The 628-nt window shown below is 38.4% G+C and overlaps 1 protein-coding gene across 1 annotated transcript; it reads left to right on the top strand.

Moving 5' to 3' along the window:
- Positions 1-6: 6 nt before the first annotated feature.
- LOC108382254 (probable ubiquitin carboxyl-terminal hydrolase FAF) lies at positions 7-408 on the top strand (the record flags this gene model as incomplete). Its single annotated transcript, XM_017638637.1, has 2 exons — positions 7-158; positions 207-408. Coding segments are annotated over exons 1-2 (255 nt in total), but the record flags the coding sequence as incomplete, so codon positions are not given.
- Between the last annotated feature and the right edge of the window lie 220 nt (positions 409-628).

Below are 628 nucleotides of genomic sequence, written 5' to 3'. Positions count from 1 at the left end.
GTCATGCAACAGCTCCACATAACTCCGCCATAGACACACCAGTTGCTGGAGTACCAAAAAGCTGTGATGACAGTATTTTAATTGATCCACGACAATTGGTGGCATATGGAATGCGTGATGGAAATTTTCTGGTGCTTGATAGCCAATATACTACAAGAGTGTGGTGTGATAGTAATTTTTCTAAAATTTCCTTCTTTTATTTGCAGTTACATTAAGAAGCTCATAGAGGAAAGAGCTGTTGGTGAGGAAGGTGTCGAGTTACTGCAGTACTGCAACTGGGAAAATCCGCATTTCGCACGTGCCCCAATCGTATGGAATAGTAGCTTATGTCAAAAGGCTGGTTTTAGTATAATGCGGCATTCGCAGCATACCCTCACTGGCGCCGAGCCGTTGAAGAAATTTTGGNACGTGCAAGAAATAGTTCCGATACTAGCAAGTCAATATTATTTTTAAGTCTCATCAAAAAATTCCTTGTCGTTTAAAAAATAAAGGGAATGCCGGATTATACTAAAGCCAGCTTCCCGACATAAACTACTATTCCATACGAACACAGAAATATAAATGTATCTAAAACTTAATAAATCAAATAGGATTGCATTTGCATAATATACCTAATATTGGAATCTGT

This window comes from Rhagoletis zephyria, unplaced genomic scaffold, assembly GCF_001687245.7.
Source record: "Rhagoletis zephyria isolate East Lansing unplaced genomic scaffold, Rhagoletis_zephyria_1.1 Rzeph_scaffold_25963, whole genome shotgun sequence".
Taxonomy (NCBI): Eukaryota; Metazoa; Arthropoda; class Insecta; order Diptera; family Tephritidae; genus Rhagoletis; species Rhagoletis zephyria.
Note: the sequence above shows the minus strand (reverse complement) of the source record. Positions and strands in the feature narration are given on the sequence as shown.